Below are 19,006 nucleotides of genomic sequence, written 5' to 3'. Positions count from 1 at the left end.
AGGGATTCTACTTGGAAATACTGATCAATGGTGATACTTCCCTTCCAGGCCTGATACTCAACAGCTTGGGTTTGGAAGTACTGCAGTGTAACATTGGTTTCAAAATCTTAAGAGTTTCTGTGTACTACAATGCAAGCAGTGTAAATGGATCTTTTGGAATTAATTCTTGGCTACTAATGTAAATATAGTGACCTCAGTCAGTATTAGTGAAATAGGGCTGTTCTCTAGATCAGGGTTTCCATGTCTTCTGTTACTGCAACATGCTGTTCTCTGGCATAAAACTAGCAATATGTAATCAATCCTTTTGAGCTGTCCTAACCTTGCCTAGCAAGATAGCAGCTGAGGCTACCACTGTGCTTTCACTGGCTTCTCACTTCTACTAGGCTGTCAAGTTCTGTTGCCAAGTGTGGACAGGTAGGTCATGCAGACTTATAATAACATGCTAATTTGTAGCAGGGTGTCCTTTAGAAATAGCTGCTGTGGGATTCATTTTTTCTGAAAGACAAATGTAAACTGAATAACATCTCTTGTGTAAGAAATGGTTCTTCTCTTTATACTGTGCACTTTGCAAAGGCAAGCCCAACTGCTGGGAAGATTCATGACTTGTAGCTATGTAGTGGAAGACTACTTGTGGAACTGATTTCTGGACCTATGCCATATTTTTCACCTGTGTTTCTTGTCAAAACTTGCAGCACCTGTTTGCATCTGAGCAGAGGGAGGAAATTATCAAAAGTGCAATAGAGCATGCTGGCAACTTCATAGGCATCTCTCTGCGGATAAGGAAAGAATCCCTAGAATTTGAGCAATACTTGAATCTTCGCTTTGGAAAATACAGCAATGATGAGTCTGTAACATCTTTAGCAGAGTTTGTTGTTCAAAAAATAACACCTAGACACTCGGTAAGGGTATCAAACTGAACTTACTTGATTCCTCTTCAGTGCTCAGAATTGTCCTCCCTAACATGCAGTTGGTTTTGTGTGTGTGTTTTAGGAACCTGTGAAAAGAGTACTAGCTCTTACAGAAGCTTGCTTGGTTGAGCGGGATCCAGCTACCTATAACATTGCGACTTTGAAACCTTTAGGCGAGGTAAGAGGCAACCTTTCTTAGCATCTCTTCTTCAAATAGAAGTTCTAAAAGATGATCATAGTAGTCATTTGATGGTATACTTAAGATGGTCTTAATTTGTAGAGTAGATAAATAACACTGCTTGATGAATGTGGTCCTTATCTCTTATTTTCAGGTATTTGCAATAGTATGTGACTGTGAAAACCCCCAGCTTTTTACCATTGAATTTATCAAAGGGCAAATTCGGAAATACTCTTCAACAGAAAGGTAACTGGAACTCCTGTGGGTTATAAATTCAACTGGAAGTTGCCATTTTAGTGTTTCTAGTTTCTCAGCTTCTGTAAACTCCAGCCCTTGGAAGCGTTAACTCAAAGCCTTGCTATTCTGGTGGTCTGCTTATGAATCAAAGTCTTACCTTTGACCCAACTTCAGGCAAATCTGTCCAGTTCTACAGTGAACATGTAAGGGTGTTGGGCAGTTAATACAGCCTGTTTCTCCTAAGCAATGTTGTTCTGTGTGTGTTGTACTTGATTTAAGCAGTATACATTGATGAGTAAAGCAAGCACAATTGAAGTGATATGAAAATGTGAAGGCTGTAAACCCTTCGAGCTGTCTGCTTCAGATGGTCTTAGTTGATGCTATTTAAAAGAACCAACAGCATAGTCCCTGTGTGCACATGCAGTTGTAATGCAGTCTAATCCTGCTAAGTGAGCTTTACAGAAAGCACAGGGATGAATTTGCCTGTGACATGTGTAACTCATTAACAGATAATCTGGAGTTGATCCCTTCAGTGAAAGGCTGCAGCTGGCTGTACTGTATTCTTACATATAAAGGAAGTTTATTAATTTGCAAGTTAGTAACTTCTTCCAGAGGTGTAGCTGTTAGCACCAGTGTTAGTAAGAGATTCCACATGTTGCTGCCTTTCATTTAGTTTGTGACTCTTTTTTTACTTATCTTTCTTTTGACTTGGTTCTCTGGCATTGCTTTTCTGAACTAAATTGTATTCATATGTCTTCCTCCCAACCCAGAGATTCTCTTCTGGCTAGCTTGTTGGATGGAGTGAGAGCTTCTGGTAATAGAGATGTCTGTGTGAAAATGACCTCCACACAGAAAGGCCAGCGTTGGGGATTGCTCAGCATGCCTGTAGATGAAGAAGTAGAAAGCCTTCATCTGAGGTTTTTGGCTGCTCCTCCAAGTAAGCTAATACTTATTGCATGGTTTTGTATTGCTCTTTAAAGCATCCAGATATTTATTCAGGTACTGTGCACTTAACTTCTGTTTGTGTCTGCTTTCAGATGGTAACTTTGCAGATGCCGTGTTCAGGTTCAACGCTAACATTTCCTACAGTGGGGTACTACATGCAGTTACACAAGATGTAAGAATAAATCCTCTGCCCATCCTCTTAAGATCTTGTCAATGCATAAAGATACTAATAACTGTTATTATTTAACTAGGGTCTGTTCTCAGAAAACAAGGAGAAACTCATTAATAATGCTATAACAGCATTGCTCTCACAAGAGGGAGATATCGCAGCATCGAATGCAGAGCTGGAAAGCCAATTCCAAGCTGTGAGACGACTAGTGGCTTCAAAAGCAGGATTCCTTGCCTTTACTCAGCTTCCCAAGTAAGTGATAAGTCTCCTCAAGCTTGGAAGTAGTAGGTGAAAACAATTCTTCAGTTGTTGATGATGTCTTATCTTTAAAACTGAGAAGTGGAGTCGAGACTCACTTGTGCAGTTTTCTAGTCTTTCATAAGTACTTCATACTACTGGAAGCAGTTATCAGGATTTAACATATATTGAGAATTGTAATTGATAATCAGTATGTAAAGCTGATTCTTCCTTTGCTAAATACTCTCTGCCTTAAATCAAATGCACCTTTGTCCATGAAGCAGGCAGTTCTTCATTCTTAAAGTGTGTGGATTAGATGCCGTTGCTGTTCTTGGTTCAAGACAAGATAGAACTTGATGATAGGAAGTTGAAGTTGAGTTGTTCTCCTAGAATAAGGCCAGGCTGCTTGAAGTTAGTTTTAATTGCATAACGTAAAGAAGAGAAACTGCTTGATGTTCTTAAAATGACAGATTTCCTGGAATGTTTCTGATCCTGGGATACGGTATCACTGAGTGATGTACAGAGTAACATATGCACGTAATCTGAGACTTCTATAAAAGTTCTACTTGTCTGTGAATGGTGTCCTGTACTGTCATTATGCTGTAACTACAGAAATGTGCTTTGAACGTGTTCTTGGCATATCATTAACTGAAGTCAGTATGAATGTGTGTTTTACCAAGGAATATCAAACTTATGTAAACATCAAGGTACTAGTTTGCCAAGTGCAATGGGAGCAGGACAGTTCTGGTCCCTGATTAGACTTTTACCTTAAAACTAAGCTTTGTGCTTCCTCTCTAATTTTGGTGATTTTGCTTTCCTTTCAAAAGATTTCGAGAACGATTAGGAGTGAAGGTTGTGAAAGCCCTCAAAAGGAACAATGATGGAGTAACCCATGCCTCTATTGACATGCTTTGTGCTCTTATGTGTGTAAGTACTAAATTGCAGATTCTTTTAATTTGGAGTATGTGAACTTCAGTGTACTGAAAGATGCAGAAACTTGCAGTGTGCTCCAACTTCTATAATGATTTTTCTCTTGAACTTGAAGTAGGATGTGCTTTTTATGACTTCAGACAGTGGCTTTTAGACTATACCTGTTAAGAACTGCGAGTTGAACTGTGACTGCATTGTGAATACTTCTTTTATAGCCTATGCACGATGACTACGACTTGAGACAGGAGCAGTTGAACAAAGCCTCTCTTCTTTCTTCAAAGAAGTTTTTAGAAAATTTGCTAGAGAAATTCAATTCCCATGTGGTAAGTCAATTTTTGAAAACAGATCGTCTTTAAATGCCTTTCCTAATTGCCGTGTGGTAGGTTGACCCTGGCTGGAGACCAGATGCCCACCAAAGCTGGTCTATCACACCCCTTTGCAGCTGGACAGGGAAGAAAATAGGTCATGAGAGGCTTATAGGCCTAGATAAGGACAGGGAGAAATCGTTTAGCAATTGATATCATGGGAAAACCAGGCTCAACATGGAGTAAAATACATTTGATTTGTTACCCATTGAAAACAGAGTAGGGTAATGAGAAGAAAAAACAAATCATTAAACATGTCCCTCTGCTTCTTTCCAGGCTCAACTGTATTCCCAAATTCCCTGCCTCCTACCCCCATGCAGCATGGGGAGATGTGGAATGGCAGCTGCAGTCAGCTCATGAGCTGTCTCTGCTGGTTCTTCTTCTTATGCTTCCCTTGCTCCAGCATGGAGTCCCTGTCACAGGAAATAGTCCTCCGTGGACTTCTCCAATGTGAGCCCTTTCCCATGGGGGCTTCAGTTCTTGTCAAACTGTCCCAATGTGGCTTACATTGGGTGCCAGACCTTCAGGACCAGACTGCTCCAGCGTGGTCCCCCACAGGGTCACAGGTCCTGCTAGCAAACCTGCCCTGGCATGGGCTCCTATCTCCATGGGCTGCAAGTCCTGCAGGAGCTTGCTGCAGTATGGGCTTCCCATCAGGTCACAGCAGCCTTCAGGTGTCTCCACCTGCTCCACCATGGGATTCTCCACAGGCTGCAGGTGGAATCTCTGCTCTACATCATCTTCCATGGGCTGCAGGGGGCAGCCTGCTTCATTGTGGTCTTCTCCATAGGCTGGAGGGGAATCTCTCGCACCTGGAGTGCCTCCTCCCCCTTCACTGATTTTATTGTCTGCAAAGTTTCTTACATCTTCTTGCTTGCTCCCTTCTCTGGGGGCAAAAAGCAGCTGCCTGCAGTTTGTTTCCTTCTTAAATATGTTATCATAGAGGTGCTGTGGCTGTTGCTGATTGAGTCCTTGGTCAGTAGCAGGTCTGTCCTTGAGCTGGCCAGCACTGGCTCTGTCAGATCTGGGGGAAGCTTCTACCAGCTGCTTGCAGAAGCCACCACAGCAGCACACAACCCCCACCTCCAAACGCCCACACACCCTCCCTCCTGCTACTAAAATCTTGCTATGCAAACCTAAAACACTATGAAAACACTTCCACTGGATAGATCTCTGCATGTATTCTTACCCACAATTCAATTGTGGGAAAATACAGCTATGTCTGCAAGCTTGTTCTAAATAGGCTCGGATCTCGAGAGGTTAGAATGTAGCTGTGCTGTGGAACTTCTTATACAACAGATATATATGTTTAATGTGGAAACTGAATGTTCCTTTTAACTAAAAGGATAAACTGGCACTCGTGGGATTAAAACTTGAAAGTAACTTGCAGCACACTTGTCTGTGAGGTCATAAGTCTATGATTATGCTTGAGAAGCAGATACTTTACCAGAGTATTTCCATACAGAAAGCAAAGGCATATTTTCAAGTAGTAATTTTTGTTTGCAGGCCCTTTCATGGTATGACAGGGAAGAGAACCCTTGGAATCCTGAGTACTGAATAAAAGTGCATGAATGCTCTTGGGCAGGGGAGAGACACTGTATCTGTATTACATGCCTGCCTTCCTAATTTCAGGATCATGGGACAGGTGCCCTAGTAATTAGTTCGCTTCTGGACTTCTTGACATTTGCCCTATGTGCTCCATATAGTGAGACTACTGAGGGGCAGCAGTTTGACATGTTGTTGGAAATGGTGGCATCTAATGGAAGAACACTATTTAAGCTCTTTCAGGTAAGACTTCCTAAATTCTTCTTTTTATTAATAGAAGCTTATGCTAGTCAGTCAATGTGAACTTTTTTGTTCTCCTAAAAGAACTTTGTCTATGGTTCAGGTGGTTTGTGTGCTTAAACATTTGTCTACCTTAGTGAAATTTCTGAAGGTAAAGCAATATGTCTCTAGATTACAGAGTAACCACCTCAGTCTGGTGTGAGTGATATGCCAAATCATTGTAGAACAGATCAACTAAGACTTGGTTCTAGAAACCCTTCAAAATGCCAGTTAATCTCAATTCAACAGATGTGTAGAACTTCTCTGTTTAGAGAATCTGATACTTCTTGGTTTCTCTCTTAGTAAATGAAAATTAAGATTTACAAAACCAGAGTAACACCCTCTTCAGTAGTAAATGTGTAAGAATTCCTGGATTTCTAGCTACAGTGTCATGCTTCCTTTGTGACAAATGCTCTTCAGTTTCTTGGTTACTATCAGCTTGTGTCAGACAGTTTCTCCATTGTTATTCTAGCTTTTCTGGTCTATACTGCTGTTCAGTGCCCAGACATCCATCTGATAGTTGTGTGGGAAATTCTTCATAGGTATAGGGTAGGAACTGTTCCTAGGGCTGGCTTTCACAAAGCTGAAATGCTAGTTTTTGCCTGGAACTGGAGGTAGAAGAGCCGTGTACATGAGTTAAGGAAACTGAATCACATGTGACTGTTTTGCACTTGGATAATTATTTTATCAATGTTCTGTTTTAGCATCCCTCCATGGCAATTGTGAAAGGAGCAGGTTTGGTAATGAAGGCCATAATAGAGGTGAGGCTTTATCAATGTTATGTGGCACAGCATACTAAATATGTATTGTCTACTTTGGATGTGCAGTAGGTTACCAATAGAAATTTGTTATATGGAGGGTCGGGGCAGGGGTGGAGGTGAGGAACAGCACTTCTGCTTAATTGTGAGTGGTTGAATATAGCAACATGCTTTCTTACACTGGGGGTTTGGAAGGCATGTGAGTTGGGATGTTACGTAATGCCTTGCATGTTTTCATGCTGCAGTCAAGATTTGGCTGTTAATGTTCTATGTAGCTAAGTCACATACCTCAGAGCCACCAGATTTCTCCTGCATGTTAAAGAGGTTTCTCAAGGAAGAAAGGTCATGTTTCCTGGGATGCATTGCTAGATGGAATGGGACTGGGGTTAGCAGGCAGTAGTGTCCCAGAGCAGACTAGTGATATCTGTTGCTGCTCCTTCTGCTTCGACAAAGGATGATTTCGCTTTGTGAGTTTCCATACCACACGATGTATGGGCCAAGCTCATACTTCTGAAGGGCTGCTCATGATTGTTGCAGGGTGACCTTGCTCACTGACTTTCAACACTTCCTATGTTCAGATTCAGGGCTTAAGTTAGTGCCTCATTGTACCAGAATGGCTTATGCATCTAGTAATTTCTTGGAATGGAAGTGAATGAACACTTGAAATAGAGGTGCTATAAATCTGCAGCAAGTTTCCATTGCTATACTTGATAATGTTAGCTGAAAGTTGCTGTGCTCTTCATTACAACTCCTGTCATTTGAACTATAGTGGGACATGGGCGAGTAAAAATGCAGCCAAAGCGTTTTCTTACGTGAATTTTAATTGATGGTCAAAAAGGCCTTTGAACTGTAGACTAAGATAAAAGCAGCTTAACTAAGATTCTTTCTTTAGTAATCATCTTGCCCTGTTTCCAAAGGAAGGAGACAAAGAGATTGCTACCAAAATGCAAGATCTTGCCCTCAGTGAAGGTGCCTTACCTCGTCACTTACACACTGCTATGTTTACAATAAGCACAGATCAGAGGATGCTTACAAATAGGTATGTCAGTCTCACTTGATATCTCATGTTTAAAAAGTCTAAGTAATGGCTTAGCTAGCATTACAAACATTGGGAGCTCAGGGAAGAAAACTTGTTGTTAACAATTCAGTTTTTGATTAAAAAAATCTAAAAACATTGAGAGAAAGAAAAGACAAGTCTGGAACTTGTAAAAAAGTTGTATCATACAGTTGTATAAATCCCAGTGTGCACACCTTGCATGCAGTTAGGGTCACCCATCCTGTATGAGAGAACTTGTACACAAATCATTCCCTGAATTCAGTGGTCGGCCAAAGCTAGTGAGCTCTGGGACTGGGCCTGAGGATGGTATATTGGGGAGGGTGATTGGCGATTCCATCATTTAGGACCAAATACAAGATTATAGAAGTTCTAAATGCATGGTCCTTAAGCACTTAAAAGTTGCTAAGCAATCTAATAACTACTGGAACTTGTTGCCACTGTATGGCAAGCAGGAGAGCTACTATGACACTTTTTATACTAGTTCTATTTGGAGCTACTACTTACAGGTTGCTTGTAAGCAATACTGCAGTTCAACACAGTGGAACTCTAGTGAGAAATGTTGGCAGAAGGTGTGAGTTGGTATAGAAGGCAGGCTCCTGAAAAGAATTTCCTGGCCAATAACTGGCATTAAGAGCTTCAAGTAGAGCCCTTAATAGTTCCTGATGGCTTACAGACTCTAACTATAAATTGATTGACTGGATAAACTTCAACTTGGTTTTTAGATGATTAATTTCTGCTCTATTGCTCAAGTGTTCTTTTGAGGTCTAGATCAAAAAGCATGTGCTGCTACTGTTCCACTAACTTCACTGGAACTTCTTTTAAGAAGGCAACACTTTAAAGCATGCTAAGCATATACCTGAACTGGAACAATATAATGCTTTGTTGTTGTCACTCAAGAGCATGAAGCTCTTGCTCATCTTCATTTCACCAGCATGGTAAGGGTCTTAGTTTAGAAGTTTAAAAATCACTTTAAAATACTAATTTGCAGTTTGTTAATTTGAATGGCTTTTTCAGGCAGTTAAGTAGACATTTGGTTGGCCTCTGGACAGCTGAGAACAAAACTGCTATGAACTTGTTGAAACGTATTTTGGTGAGTAAAAAAGGATTAGGGAGTAGGAAAAGAATACAATCTGAGATCCTGCAGTATTAGCAGACTTGGGATAGTCTATATTGTAAACACAGTGCCTTTCACCTCCCAGGGGGAATCCTTGCCTGGGAGATGGGCAGCCTGATATCTACTATTTAAAGGACACTAATGGCTAGCACAAAATACCTTGGATTCTTAAAGTGTTGTGTTACTTTCCTGCCACTTCAAAAATGGTGTATGACACAACTTAAAAATAAGGTGTCTGACTTTCCTTTATTAAAAGGACAGAAATATGGGAGATGGTCTCTAACGCTATCAGAGGATATGGATGGACTGTAGTGTTAAAATATTTGTGCTCCTCAGTGTTGCTGTGGATCAACTCTTCTTTTTCCTGCAGTCCTTACCTTTGCTAAGTGCTCCTTTAAGAAAGGTATTATAGGCAAGAGCTCTGCTATACTGCAGCTAATAATAGGCTTCTATTGAGTGGTTCTATTGCGGGTGGTGACATTTCACTATTGAAAGAAAAAAGCCTGCTGTAGCCTCAAATACTTGTTTTAGAGTAGAATGGAAATTCAGTTTTGAAATCTCTAATTAAAAGAAGTGATCTTGTTACCTAATGTGATGGTTTCTGTTCCATTAGACACGTGAACTTACACTGTTTTGAAATGTCTTCAGCCACCAGGTTTGCTGGCATACCTTGACAGTGCTGATCCTGTTCCTGAAAAGGATGCCGATAGGATGCACGTTAGAGATAATTTAAAAATTGCAACTGTAAGTAAATGTAGCTGTCTTGCCTCTTCCACTATCTAGATGTACAGTCCTCGTAACTTTTAGATACAGACACTTGTCTGTTTCATTCACCTACATAAAATGTGTTGATAGACCTATAACTGCAAATAACTACTTGTTCTGCAGGATCAGTATGGCAAGTTCAATAAAGTGCCAGAGTGGCAGAGACTTGCTGGAAAAGCTGCCAAGGAGGTTGAAAAATTTGCCAAAGAGAAAGTGGATCTAGTCTTGATGCACTGGAGAGATAGAATGGGCATAGCTCAAAAAGAGGTAAAAGTACTTGAAACTCTTTGCTTTGTGTATTTTCAAAATGAAACAAAACTATTATATATTCATGGAAGTTTGAGAAGAGCAGTGCAGAGTATTGAAAATGCCTGTCTCTGTATTTGATCTGATATAACAATAAGGTGTAATCTAGGAAATTCTTAACTTGGAAAAAATACCTCAAGTTTGATGTAGACTGTGGCACAGGATTTAGACAGGTAATATTTCTGGAGTAAACTAGGTTCAGAATAAGATATTAATGAAGAAGTGTAGGAAAATAGTGGTGGAAGTGCAAATTGCACTTTTAAACCCAGTATCTAGACAAGATGTTTAATGACTATTTTTCTGTCTGGAGTTGAGAACTGTTTAATTTCACAGTGAATGTATGCAGGTGTAGCTTGGAAAGGTAATAGCAAGTTTGGTGTTACTGCTTTGAGTAGCTCTGGGTTTTTAAATGTACCTTTTCTTTCTCTTCCAACTTCCCATCACTATCAGGACAGAAACAATATGGTGAGTTTGTATATTTCTGCCAGCTGTGTGGATTATGTTGCTCAGACTTCGGCTTGCATGTGGTACCTTATGTAGAGACATTGTTCTATGACTTGCTCTAGATATTTCCTTTCAAGAGAGAAGCATTCTTTCTGTGGGTTTTCCCCTCCATCAGCTTTGGAGTCGAGTCCTTATGGTGATGGAAACTAAGCTTTTTCTCAGGGATAACTTGCTTCCAATTGAATGGCATGTTAAACAGCTGAAAGTTTCTCTGGCATGACTTAACTTGGTGTAAATAACATTGTGGAAGTATGTTGCTACTACTTGCTAGAGAAGGAGGCCATATTAATGAAACTTAACGAAACTTAATGTGGCTTTTGAAAGAATAAAAAAACTTTAGCTTTATTTTAAAATGGGAAAATGAGGAATATCTGTTTCTACTAACTTGTTTAAATTTGGCTCTTTTGCAGAACATTATTCAAAAGCCGGTGATATTAAGGAAACGACGCCAAAGAATAAAAATAGAAGCAAACTGGGATCTCTTCTACTACAGGTGAAATAATAAGATTAATATGGTGGTCTCTAACACAACTCATTACCTGGCTGGATATTTTTGTTACAATCTTCTGAGTTGCTGTGGCTTGATTCCAATTTCTGCCCGCCTCGAAGCAGTGCCAGTGGTTTGTAACAGGAACATATGACAAATTAAATCCTAAGATATACCTTAAGAATTTAGCTTGCCTTTAGGAAAAAGGGGGAATTTAAAAAATTCTCAAACATTATCAAGCTACATCCTTTGTTTTCCTTGAATCAAGAGTGGTCAGGAAACTACAGGTACAGATCTGCATGGTGTTGAAGGCTAAGCAAAGTAGCACTGAATAACACTGTAGTGTGTTTGGTGCCTCAACATATAAGCTACTCAAGACACGCTATCTTGAATTGAAATAAAAATGAGCTAAAAGCAGGCAAGGGGAAAATACATAGGTACTGGATTTAAAATAATGATGGGATTGTAGCTTGATTATCTGTGGGCTCTTCATTTGTCTGAGTTTACATCAGAGGGTACTCCATCTGAAAAGAGATTATGGCTTTACTTTGACTAAGGATGTCATGGTAAATAGACTAATAAAGCTTGCTTGTTTATGAAAGCAAGCTTGGGGAATTCCTTAAACTCAACTGTTTGATGTGGTGCTTAATGTTTCTGAAGATCAAATACAATCTGTTCTGTGTAAGTGTTCCATGAAAGGAAGACTTGCGTGCTCCAAAACTTTGCGTATCAAAGTGCTGCTCTCAGCCAGTAGTCACTGGATCCAGATGCTGTTTTGTAACTGCCACTGAAGAATATTCACCAGTTGTCTTGTGACACTTGAGTCATCAACTTCTATTTTCCTGTGAGAATTACATTTTAAAAAAAATTATCCTTGGTATGCACTTGCCTACTACCCTGGGTTATTGTTCACTTGTAGCTCTTGCTGGCAGAGGGGGGTTAATAGCTGGATAAGTCTCCTTATCAACAAATTGAGCCAAACAGGCATGCTTTAGTCTAGGCTGACCTCCATCACTGTGAAAACATTAGATAGATAAACAACCACAGTTACAGTAACAAACTAGAGACCAGTACTCAATGCCTTGTAATTAAGGTATAAGGAGTTAGTGGAAACTAACTAATATTCTCTGGCTTGCTAGCTGGGTCTTGTTTGCCTTTCCAATTTGATGTTTGAGGTTTAAACTATGTAACTTCTTTCTCAGATTTCTTCAGGATCATGCTAGATCAAACTTGATTTGGAACTTCAAAACACGGGAAGAACTGAGAGATACTCTTGAGTCTGAGATGAGAGCATTTAATGTTGACAGAGAACTTGGTAGTGCTAATGTTATCTCATGGAACCATCAGGAATTTGAGGTAAATGAGCCCCTGTAGGTGAAACTGCGTATAGAATCATACAGTGGTTTGGGTTAGAAGGGATCTCAAAGCCCATTTAGTTCTAACCCCCCCTGGCATGGGCAGGGACACCATGCACTAGACCAGGTTGTCCAAAGCCCCATCCAGCCTGGCCTTGAACACCACCAGGGTGGGGGGCAGCCACAGCTTCTCTGGGCAACCTGTTCCTGGGTTTTACCCTCGCAGTAAAGAGTTTCTTTGTAATACCGAATCTAAATCTTTTCCGGCTTAAACTTGTTACCCCTTGTCCTATCACTGCAGTCCCTGATAAGGAGCCCCTCTCCAGCTTTCCTGTAGGCCTCTCTTACGTACTGGAAGGCGGGTTGTGTATATACTTCATATGTTACTTTTCTGTCTCTTAAGTACATGTGTGAATCTTGTGTTGGCAATCCATGACTACAAGCTATAATTTTTTTGGGTGTTAAGGAATAAACCCCTGAGGCATGAGGCTGTGGACAGTTACTGTTGTCCAGTGTCCGTCTGTGAAACTGAGATCTCCACAGCCTGAAAAGTCACACTCTAGAGATGAAACATTGATCAGCATCCTTGATGTGGTGTTAAGAGAAAAAGAGAAGAGTTAGTATTAAGTTAAGCCATACTTGTTCTTGAGGGTGCCTCATCAGATTTGGTTTGGGTGGTTTTACAAGTCATTTCTTCCTGATAGCAAGTTCCCTGTCTTTCTGACATACCTCAGTGGTAACGAAGGCCATTAAGTACTGGGCTGCCAAACCACAAACAGGGTATGTGACTAAAACCATGCTGCTCTCCATAGAATGAGGATACTGTTTCCACAAAGTTCTAGGAACAGCAGTACCTGAAGTCAAAATAGGATTTCAGGCTTCTGCAAAGCAATTGATAGGGTCTTAACTGGCTTTTTCAAAACAACTTGCAAGTTGTTTTCAAGTAACATGCTAACAAACACTTCGTGTACTCCTATCTCCAGTATTGTTATGGTTCCACAGTTCTATTCAGTGTGTAATGCTAAAGCAAAACAAGGCCATACTCTAATTCAACTGTAAGATATTCTTAGACATCCCAAATGCCATCCTTGTCACAGTATAGCTTTCTAGTTGAAATATGAGCAGAGAACTACTAGTGAAACAAGAGTAAACTGCTGCTTTTGAGGAATTTCGTTCTGAATTCTCAGTATGCCAGCAAATCAGAAAGAATTGCAAGACATTAGGCTAATGCTTTAGGGAAAAACTGATTTATATATGTAATTTATCACTGTCACTCAGCTACTTATTACTTCTTACCTTGATGTAATAAACAAGTATGTTTAGACTTGGATTTGCACTTCTTTTGCACCAACATTCAGCTTCTGAAGTTTCCTTCAGGTTGTGGGTTGTTTGGGTGCCACAGTGTCTGCTATGCCAGTCTACTTTCAAGGCACTAACTAGGGCAGAACCAAGAGTACAGATTTGAAGGGTAGTAATACAGGCTTCCTATCTGCACTCTGTGCTCCTGTGTGGCCTGTGCAGTGTGTGACCAGTGTTCTTGTAGTTACAGCCCACAATATTTTAGGACTGGCTTGAGAGGGCTTCTTCAGCATGATCTTTGAACAGCTGCTCTCTGAGATTTGCTTTTAAATACTTTTGCCTGATAAAGCATTTATGTTATAAGAATTAGAACTAACCACGTAGTGGTAACAAAGGCTTACTTGCCAACTGTGGAACTTGTCACTTTGCCAAGGGTGATGGTGGCTTGAGATATTGCTCTGAAGTATACCCATTAATGGGACATCTGAGGATCTGTGGGTCAAATCTGTTGATAACTTTCCATAGCCTCATGCCAGTGGCCTGCAAGCTGTAGATAAGAAACTGTTGTAGAGAGCAGCTTTTGTGGTATGTTAGAGGCACCTCTAAATGAGGCACTTGCCAGATGCTTAAAACCACTGAGCACTGAGGCAGATGGTTAAACTTAATGTAGCTGCTCTGAAGTTAATGATGCCTCTTATTGTGCAATTTTACTTCAGCTTCTTAATGTGTATACTGGTGCCTCTAGGCTTTTATTGCCCAGCGTACTAGCAAGTATAACTAGTAATTAAGTCATGCTTGTGTGTTATACTTGTAGTAACACTGAGTGAAATACCTTGCAATGGAGTAACTACTTATTAAAGCTTGAGTCATTGAATACATCATGTATTACCCAAGTTTAGTTAATACAAACAGCTGATGTTAGAAACCAGTTACTTAAAGCTGGGATTTCAGTAAGATGAGGAACTTAATTTGTTCTAGGGAACAACACTAGCTTATGGTGTATATTTGGTAGGTTTTTATTTCTTTGACAGCAAGCTTGTAGATTGCAGTCTTACTTGCACTGTAGGAGGGGTTGTTACCGTTGTTTAGAAGAATAGAGCAGTGTTATGCAAGCAAAAACTGAATGAAGGAGAAACAAGATTTGCTCTTAAGTAACTTTGTTGTATTTTACAGGTAAAATATGACTGCCTTTCTGAAGAAATAAAAATAGGGGATTATTATCTAAGGTTGCTTCTGGAAGAAGATGAAACTGAAGAGAGCGGAGCAATCAAAAAATCGTGAGAGATTATTAAAATCCTATCTCATTCCCAAGGTCTCTGTGTGTTTTGCACTAAAATCTCATCTATTTCTTAGATATGAATTCTTCAATGAACTGTACCATCGCTTCTTGCTTACCCCAAAAGTGAATATGAAATGTTTATGTCTGCAAGCATTGGCCATTGTTTATGGAAGATGTCATGAAGAAATAGGACCGTTTTCTGACACAAAGTACATTGTTGGGATGTTGGAAAGGGTAAGAACTACTTAAAATTACTTGATACAGTAGTTAATATACAGCTAGTCCAATGTGTGTTCAGCTCTGTCATGTTGATGTGAAACCTGAGGTTTGGGTTTACAGAATCTGAATCTGCAGCATGAATAACTCTTCTCATGCTGTCACTGAGTGTTCCTAGTACCTCCACTCAATTCAGTTGCAGTTTCATGAAAAAACCCTGCTGATTGTGAAGGTATTTCAAACTAGTCTCTTAATATCTGCATTTTGTTGACCTTAATGGGTTATCAGACTGTGCAGAAATAGTGTGAGGGAACTTTGTGGTATGTTAATCTTGTGCTTGCTTTTGAAAAATGCAGAAGCATAAGCTTTTTATGCTACGTGGAACATAAAGCTTTACTTTGAACTGCCAACTTTCAGATCAGTACCAGAAGCCCCACACTTAATGAACTAGTAGCCTTAGATGGGCAGATGGATGGATTAGATTGTCAGTGGTAGCTACTTTGTATATTTTGTGTGTCTGTTAAGTTACATCTGAGGCAGCTTACAAAAATGCATTTATGTGGTCTGAAGAAGGGAATTTTTGCAGTGTGGGTTTTAGATGTGGCTTTTGAAAGAGACTGCAACATTGGTTCAGCTTCACTTGTCATTTTTCCTTGTGTCTCAATAGTCTCACCACACATGTAACTTACATCAAAGACCTATTCTGTCTGGTGACTGAAAACATTGTTTCCTTTGTATCTGTGTTAACCTGCTCATTGGGGAATCCAAACACTGTCCTGTTAGAACAGTAGGTTTAGCAGAAAAGTGGGTTTGAGTCTTAGGCCCAGAGCCACACAGGTGATGGCGAAGGGCCACCTGGGCCTTCCCTCTTCAGTGGCAGAAAGCAATGCTCATTACCTGTGCATGAATCCAAATGTTTCATCCGGAGTGTTAAAGTAAATGGGTGCAACTGGATTGACTTTTTTTTTAAAGGTCACTACAAATATGTGCCATCAGATATTAATTTGTTCTCTTCTGCCGCCGTAGTGCACTGACAGGCTTGAGCGGGACAGACTGATACTGTTTCTCAACAAGCTGATACTTAACAAGGTAAGGTGGATGTGCATGCCTAAGGCTAGTGTATTGGTCTTCCAGCTGTTTGAAGTGGTCTGAACTGGCCTTTCAGGGTGAACTTGAGCAAAAGTTCAAGTCTTAAGGAAGTATTAAAAAAATGTTTGATACAGTTTTCTGGGATGTGGTAATTGCTTCCTTCAGCTTTCTTACCAGTAAATGTGTAGCTATTACGGTAATTGTACCATTCCAGTCACTTGAGACAATGATTTGACTTTTCTCATGGTCACCACTTACTCAAAACTGTTCAGTACTTACCACAGGCATTTTCTAGATAAGTTTTGTTATAACTCAGTTCATCCATTAACAGAAAAATGTGAAGGACCTCATGGATTCAAATGGCATTAGAATCCTTGTAGATCTGCTTACGCTGGCGCACCTTCACACAAGTAGAGCTACAGTCCCTCTGCAGGTATGTCAGCTTTTTCTTACTACTCATACGTTGTATTGCTAAAAGGACAATTCTTAAATCAATGTGCTTCTCAGATTTCCTGTAGAAATGTGATAATTGCACTGAAGCTAAAGCTAATCATATAAACATCAACTTCTAGAGCAATGTGATTGAGGCGGCACCTGATATGAAGAGGGAGAGCGAGAAAGAATGGTACTTCGGCAATGCTGACAAAGAAAGGAGTGGTCCTTACAGCTTTCAAGAGGTACCTGTCAGCTTGACAAGTTATTTCCATCCTGGTGACTGGGTGTGTTTCAAACTTAGAGAGGGGAAACTGTAAAAAACACCAAACTATATTCTCAAAGTAACTCTTTAAGGATTAAAGCTAGCTAAGAGACTTGATGCTGTGCCAAGAACCATAGCTTTTTTTGTAAGGCTGCCTAGCCCTCTCCACTGCCCTAATTATGCTCAATTAATCTGTCAATTTTTACTTAGAGTTACATGACAGAGTTGTAAGCATGTTGGAATTTCATGCAGCTGCAGTAGGCTGCTGTATGGCAGTTGAGAGCTTGACTATGAATGTTTAGGAGCAAAGTGAGGTTTGAATGCAGAATCAAGTAAATTAATCTCTAATCTTGCAATAGATGCAGGAGCTATGGGACAGTGGAAAGCTGACTTCAAAAACACGTTGCTGGGCTCAAGGTATGGATGGCTGGCGACCATTACAGGTCATCCCTCAGCTGAAGTGGTGCTTGCTTGCCAGCGGCCAGGCTGTGTTGAATGAGACTGACCTTGCCACACTTGTACTCAACATGCTCATCACAATGTGTGGATATTTTCCCAGCAGGTAAACACTAATTTTTAGCTGAAATGATAAATTTCCCTTGGCAGATGCATACAATCACATCTTATATCTTGAAGCTTTTCTTAGAAACCTAGCAGTACATTAATGAACTGTATTAAAAGGCCTTCTATGTAGTAGTAATTAATTCTGTGGGCAAATAAGGGGTTTGTAAATAAGACAATACTAACATTGTGAAAGGGACTGCAAGAATGAATGCAGAAGCTATGTACATTTCTAATGCATCGCAGTGTAGTCTTAATCTTGCAGGCAGGCTCTTGTTTAACTTCTGCATCCAAATGGCTTTGTTTCTGACATTGAAGCATACTAAATAGCAAACTTGAAGTTAAAGAAAATAACGGTACTGACTGTGATCCCAGTACTCACGGCTTAATGAATTTGTTCAACCTTGAAAGCAAAAAGGCATATGTGTGCTTACTGCTGTGCCACTTCTCTTTTTTTTTTTTTAAGGGATCAAGACAATGCTATTATAAGACCTCTGCCTAGAGTGAAAAGGCTGTTGTCAGATAGTACTTGCCTTCCTCATATCACTCAGGTAATCAATTCTTTTTAAAAAATGACTTACCATCTTCCCCTGTATGGATACTTTAAGTGGAATAAACACATCAAATGATGTCTGTGACATCCTGTAGACTTCTGGACAAGCAGTTGTCTATTTCAGTAGGTGTTGTCACAGACTTTACATGGCTTCTTCCAATATCTCATTAATAAATATTTCCGTTCTTGGAGATACTGAAAAGATATCTGTATATGGGTCTTGATGACTAGCTCTAGGTGACCCTGTTTGAGTGGGGGCTTGGACAAGATGACCTCCAGAGGTCCTTTCCAACTTTAAACAGTCTGTGATTTAAATTTGTTATTTTGGGGCTGAGGTATTCTTTAACTGAAATTTATGTGTTCGCTGGCTTGTACCAATGCCAATGAATTGGTTAAAATTTCAATAACTTGCTCTACTCAAGCAGCTAATACAAATACTTGTTTTCTTTGATTTCAGCTATTACTGACTTTTGATCCTATCCTTGTGGAAAAAGTCGCTATACTGCTGTTTCATGTCATGCAAGATAACCCTCAGTTACCTCGTTTTTACCTGAGTGGAGTGTTCTTCTTTATCATGATGTACACGGGTTCCAATGTACTCCCTATTGCAAGGTGAGGAAAAAGACTACAGAGTAATACTTCTAGACCCGTCATGTTCAGAAGGACAGGTGCTCTAAAAGCCTCAGATAGCATGGTTTGCTAGAACCAACATGAGATTACAGTGAACACTCTCCAGAAGAATCACCTGCGTGTGGGTCTAGTCAGTCACTCAAGTGAATTGCTTGTGACCCTGCTAGGGGGAACAAGAGCATGTCTGGTCATACACTTCTAACTGCAAGTAGGCACGGCTGATTGTAGAAGAACAAATTGTTAAAAGCATTAGGGAGTGGTAATCCAGGCTGCTGAGATGCTAAGGTAGCTTCTGATAGTAAGCAGCTATTGGAAGTGGTGGGAAGATATAATAGCCTGGTTAGTATTGAAGCCTAAACCAGTTAAATCAGTCAGTACTGCCTGACGCAGATGTGCTGCACATGCAGGTGGCTATTGCAGCTCATGCCACTGCTCTTCCTCAAAACTCATTCTTTCATAAAAAGCTGTTGTACAATTCTAATGAAGTCTCTTCTACTGCAAAATGCATTGGGAATTGATTGTGTGTTCACCTAGTGATTCTAG

General features: G+C 40.1%; 1 protein-coding gene across 2 annotated transcripts in view; it reads left to right on the top strand.

The window, feature by feature from the left end:
- Positions 1–19,006, top strand: part of DNAJC13 (DnaJ heat shock protein family (Hsp40) member C13) — a gene marked incomplete at its 5' end in the record, with an annotated part of 47,896 nt that overhangs the window by 6,650 nt on the left and 22,240 nt on the right. Inside the window, 25 exons of one of the 2 annotated variants that reach the window (XM_084279907.1) lie at positions 693–899; positions 991–1,086; positions 1,241–1,332; positions 2,094–2,260; positions 2,361–2,440; positions 2,520–2,689; positions 3,502–3,601; positions 3,820–3,927; positions 5,602–5,757; positions 6,498–6,554; positions 7,469–7,590; positions 8,623–8,698; positions 9,371–9,466; positions 9,611–9,754; positions 10,244–10,258; positions 10,708–10,790; positions 11,987–12,140; positions 14,612–14,715; positions 14,792–14,951; positions 15,960–16,022; positions 16,354–16,455; positions 16,595–16,699; positions 17,079–17,281; positions 17,747–17,831; positions 18,291–18,445. In XM_084279907.1, coding sequence (XP_084136033.1) covers positions 693–899; positions 991–1,086; positions 1,241–1,332; positions 2,094–2,260; positions 2,361–2,440; positions 2,520–2,689; positions 3,502–3,601; positions 3,820–3,927; positions 5,602–5,757; positions 6,498–6,554; positions 7,469–7,590; positions 8,623–8,698; positions 9,371–9,466; positions 9,611–9,754; positions 10,244–10,258; positions 10,708–10,790; positions 11,987–12,140; positions 14,612–14,715; positions 14,792–14,951; positions 15,960–16,022; positions 16,354–16,455; positions 16,595–16,699; positions 17,079–17,281; positions 17,747–17,831; positions 18,291–18,445 — 2,900 coding nt within the window. The remainder of the gene's footprint in view (positions 1–692; positions 900–990; positions 1,087–1,240; positions 1,333–2,093; positions 2,261–2,360; positions 2,441–2,519; positions 2,690–3,501; positions 3,602–3,819; positions 3,928–5,601; positions 5,758–6,497; positions 6,555–7,468; positions 7,591–8,622; positions 8,699–9,370; positions 9,467–9,610; positions 9,755–10,243; positions 10,259–10,707; positions 10,791–11,986; positions 12,141–14,611; positions 14,716–14,791; positions 14,952–15,959; positions 16,023–16,353; positions 16,456–16,594; positions 16,700–17,078; positions 17,282–17,746; positions 17,832–18,290; positions 18,446–19,006) is intronic. The other variant, XM_084279906.1, reaches the window with a different exon arrangement.

Source organism: Gallinula chloropus (assembly GCF_964237585.1).
Source record: "Gallinula chloropus genome assembly, chromosome: 2".
NCBI classification, from domain to species: Eukaryota; Metazoa; Chordata; class Aves; order Gruiformes; family Rallidae; genus Gallinula; species Gallinula chloropus.
Note: the sequence above shows the minus strand (reverse complement) of the source record. Positions and strands in the feature narration are given on the sequence as shown.